The 3,785-nt window shown below is 45.8% G+C and overlaps 1 protein-coding gene across 1 annotated transcript; it reads left to right on the top strand.

Moving 5' to 3' along the window:
- Positions 1-1,135: 1,135 nt before the first annotated feature.
- On the top strand, positions 1,136-3,502 carry LOC308289649 (protein NLRC3-like; the record flags this gene model as incomplete). The annotated part of the gene is made up of 2 exons (XM_080731392.1): positions 1,136-1,205; positions 1,746-3,502. The coding sequence occupies 2 exons, from the start codon at positions 1,136-1,138 to the stop codon at positions 3,500-3,502; spliced, it is 1,827 nt and encodes a 608-aa protein (XP_080587518.1).
- Positions 3,503-3,785: the final 283 nt, after the last annotated feature.

The raw sequence follows: 3,785 nt of genomic DNA on the forward strand, positions 1-3,785 counted from the left end.
TCTGCCACAGACAAAGAAATGTCTACACACATCTCATTAACATGGATCTCCTCTTTTCTCACATGCCCCTCTTCTAGCGCCACCATGAGGCCGGTTCTTGCAAAACACATGTACGGACACAGCTCCTACAATTTCTGCCCTAAAATCACGCAAATCGGTACACGGTATGTCTACACTCATGTCTTCAACATGGATCTGTCCCATATAGCGCCACCTTCAGGCCGATTTTTTAAAACACATTTTTGAACACTGCTCCCACAGTTTTTGCCCTAAAATCACACAAATCGCTACACAACATGGATCTGTCCCATATAGCACCACCATCAGGCTGATTTTTTAACACATTTTTTGACGTAAAATCACGCTGCGACCTGACGGTCGATTATCTCCCGATTAGGGAGTCTTACTGGTTTACTCCCTCCATGGCTATCATCGGGGACTTGATCACGAAACATGTCCAATTCTTCAATGCAAAAATCTACTGTTTCCCATGGGTGCAACCACTCATGATATCCTCACCATTACAAGCATCCTTCTCCATGGTGGAACCAACGACCATCTCTCAGAGGAATGTAGGTCCAACTTGAAAAAGATCTTCATCCTCCCTAATCTCTGGACCATTGGCCACGCTGAATCGCAGAGATATCCGCCTCAGCCGTGTGATATCGCTGCATTACTGGCTCCAAACGAGCTGCCACTATATTAACTTTCACTATATAAATAACTTTTTCCTATTCTGGGATCGCCCATCCCTTTTCATTGCAGATGGTCTACATCTGAGTAGACTTGGATGCAAAATGTTAATGGATAATCTTCGCCTGAGCCTTTACACACACACACACACACACACACACACACACACACACACACACACACACACACACACACACACACACACACGCACACACACACACACACACACACACCCCAAAACAACACAACGCACACAGACGCATGCACACAACCACACACAGCAAATATAGACGAGGCCATAGCCTCCAAGCTCACAACACATTATAGTGTGAATTTGTAGATAAGCTATTATGTTCCTGCACAGTGCTTGCTGGTAAATAATGGAATGATAGTTTCATGTGCTCAATATCACTGAATAATGTAATTAATGTGTGTTTTTAGAATGCAGATCGGCACACCCATTCACACCACACCTGGACTGAAGACACCCAGTCAGACCAGCAGTGGACAGAGTAAGACCGGACACAATGTATTAATTAACACAGTTGATAAGTGGAATGTTTGAAATGACAGAAGACATTGTCATACTAAATGTCCACAATGTGTCATCAGTATCCATTTTAAATAATGATGCTAAACATGTATCAACTCTGTATGAAAACCGGTGATCCACTGTTGTTTCTTTTGCCTGTTTTTCTTAGTTTTATTAAACTCTTAAACCCCATGTGTTGTTTTGTGGAGACCCTCATGGCTCTATACTAGTGTATTTTCTGTTTTCACTCAACACTCTAAACATTTTAGCTGAAAATAGAAAACCTACAAGCTTACAGATCAGCTTGTAAGTTTGTAGATCTTCTATGGTCTATCAAAGTTTTCCCTAGAATACAGATGCTGGGATTTAAGTGGTTAAATTAATAATGTGTAAGAATGTAAAGTTATAAATGAAGCTGGATGTTTAAAATGTCTTCATTGTCTTCTCATAGCAGGTGTCAGTGTGCAGGAGGATTTAAAGGTTTATAAGATCACTTTGAACAGTCTGGATCGTGTGACAGACGTCACTGAAGTGCCCTCCCTCAGCAGCATCTTCACAGCGCTCTACATCACAGTGGGAGAGAGTGAAGGGGTTAATAACCAACATGAGGTCTACCAGCTTGAGACGCTCTCCAAGAAGAACACCCTCCATGACCAACCAATCAACTGCTGTGACATCTTTAAGCCCCTCCTCCTTGGCAGAGAGACACCAATCAGAAGAGTTCTGACCAAGGGAGTCGCTGGCATTGGAAAAACCTTCTCTGTGCGTAAGGTCGCTCTGGACTGGGCAAAGGGTTTGGAAAATCAAGATGTCATTCTCCTGGTTCCCTTCTCATTCCGGGAGCTGAACTTGGTCAGAGATGAGCAGCACAGTCTTCTCTCACTGATCCATGTTTTCCATCCAACGTTGAAGAAGGTCACAGCAGAGCAGCTCGCTGTCTGGAAGGTTGGCTTCATCTTTGATGGTTTGGATGAAAGCAGGTTGTACTTCAACTTCAACAATGACATCATCTCTGATGTCACAGTGACATCATCAGTGGACGGGCTGTTGACAAACCTCATCGAGGGGAATCTGCTCCCATTGGCTCTCATCTGGATAACCACCAGACCTGCAGCAGCCAATCAGATCCCTCCTGCATATGTTGACCTGGTGACAGAAGTACGAGGGTTCACAGATCCCCAGAAGGAGGAATATTTCAGGAAGAGATTCAGTGATGAGGAGCTGGCCAGCAGAATCATCTCACACATGAAGACGTCAAAGAGCCTCCACATCATGTGTCACATCCCAGTCTTCTGTTGGATCAGCGCTACCGTTCTGGAGGACATGGTGAAGACAGACGAGACAGGACAGCTGCCCACGACCCTGACTGCCATGTGCTGCCACTTCCTGTTGGTCCAGACAAAGAGGAAGGAGCTGAAGTATGATGAGCCTCATGAGGGGGAAAGAAGAAACAAGAAAAGAAACAGAAAAGAGAGAGAGAATCAACATCAGATCATGGAGAAGGACAGGGAGGTTCTTCTGAAGCTGGGCAGGCTGGCGTTTGAACATCTGGAGAAAGGCAGCATCATGTTCTACCAAGAAGACCTGGAAGAGTGTGGTCTGGATGTGAAAGACGCCTCGCTGTACTCAGGAGTGTGCACAGAGATCTTCAAAAGAGAGGGCGTGCTCTTCCAGAGAGCAGTCTACTGCTTTGTTCATCTGATCATCCAGGAGTTTCTGGCTGCAGTCTACCTGTTCCACTGTTTCACACAGAAGAACATGGAGGTCCTGAAGACATTCCTGGGAGACGGTGTCAGTTCTTTGGAGAACTTCCTGGACGCAGCCAACTATAAAGCCATATGGAGTAAGAATGGTCACCTGGACCTGTTTCTCCGCTTCCTTCATGGTCTCTCACTGCCGTCCAACCAGAGTCTGTTAGGAGGTCTACTGGTTCAGACACAGTACAGTCCAGAGAGCATCCAGAGAGCCATCAACAACCTGAAGGAGATGAAACATGACGGTGCCTCTCCTGACAGATGTATCAACATCTTCCACTGTTTGATGGAGATGAACGACCACTCAGTGCATCAGGAGATCCAACAGTACCTGAAGTCAGGGGACAGATCAAAGACAACACTGTCTCCAACCCAGTGTTCAGCTCTGGCCCACATGCTGCAGATGTCAGAGGATGTTCTGGAGGAGTTGGACCTGGACAAATACAACACAGACCAGTGGAGCCGACGCAGACTCATCCCAGCTGTGAGGAACAGCAGAAAGGCTCGGTTAGTAGTCATGTGAATTGAAAACTTAGAACAGAAACAATGTACTGTATTGTATGCACGCATGCACGCACGCATGCGTGCATGCACGCATGCATGAACGCACGCACGCATGTACGCACACACACACACACACACACAATATTGGGTAGAAAGTGCTAGAATAAATTCAACGTTTAATTGATACAAACTGTGTGTGTGTGTGTGTGTGTGTATGTGCGCGTGTGTGCGTGCGTGCGCGTGCGCGCGCGCGTGTGTGAGTGTGTGTGTGCGTGTGTAGCACAAATAAAATATTTTCTTTC

The sequence above is a fragment of the Nannobrachium achirus genome (genome assembly GCF_963921795.1).
Source record: "Nannobrachium achirus genome assembly, chromosome: 1".
NCBI lineage: Eukaryota > Metazoa > Chordata > Actinopteri > Myctophiformes > Myctophidae > Nannobrachium > Nannobrachium achirus.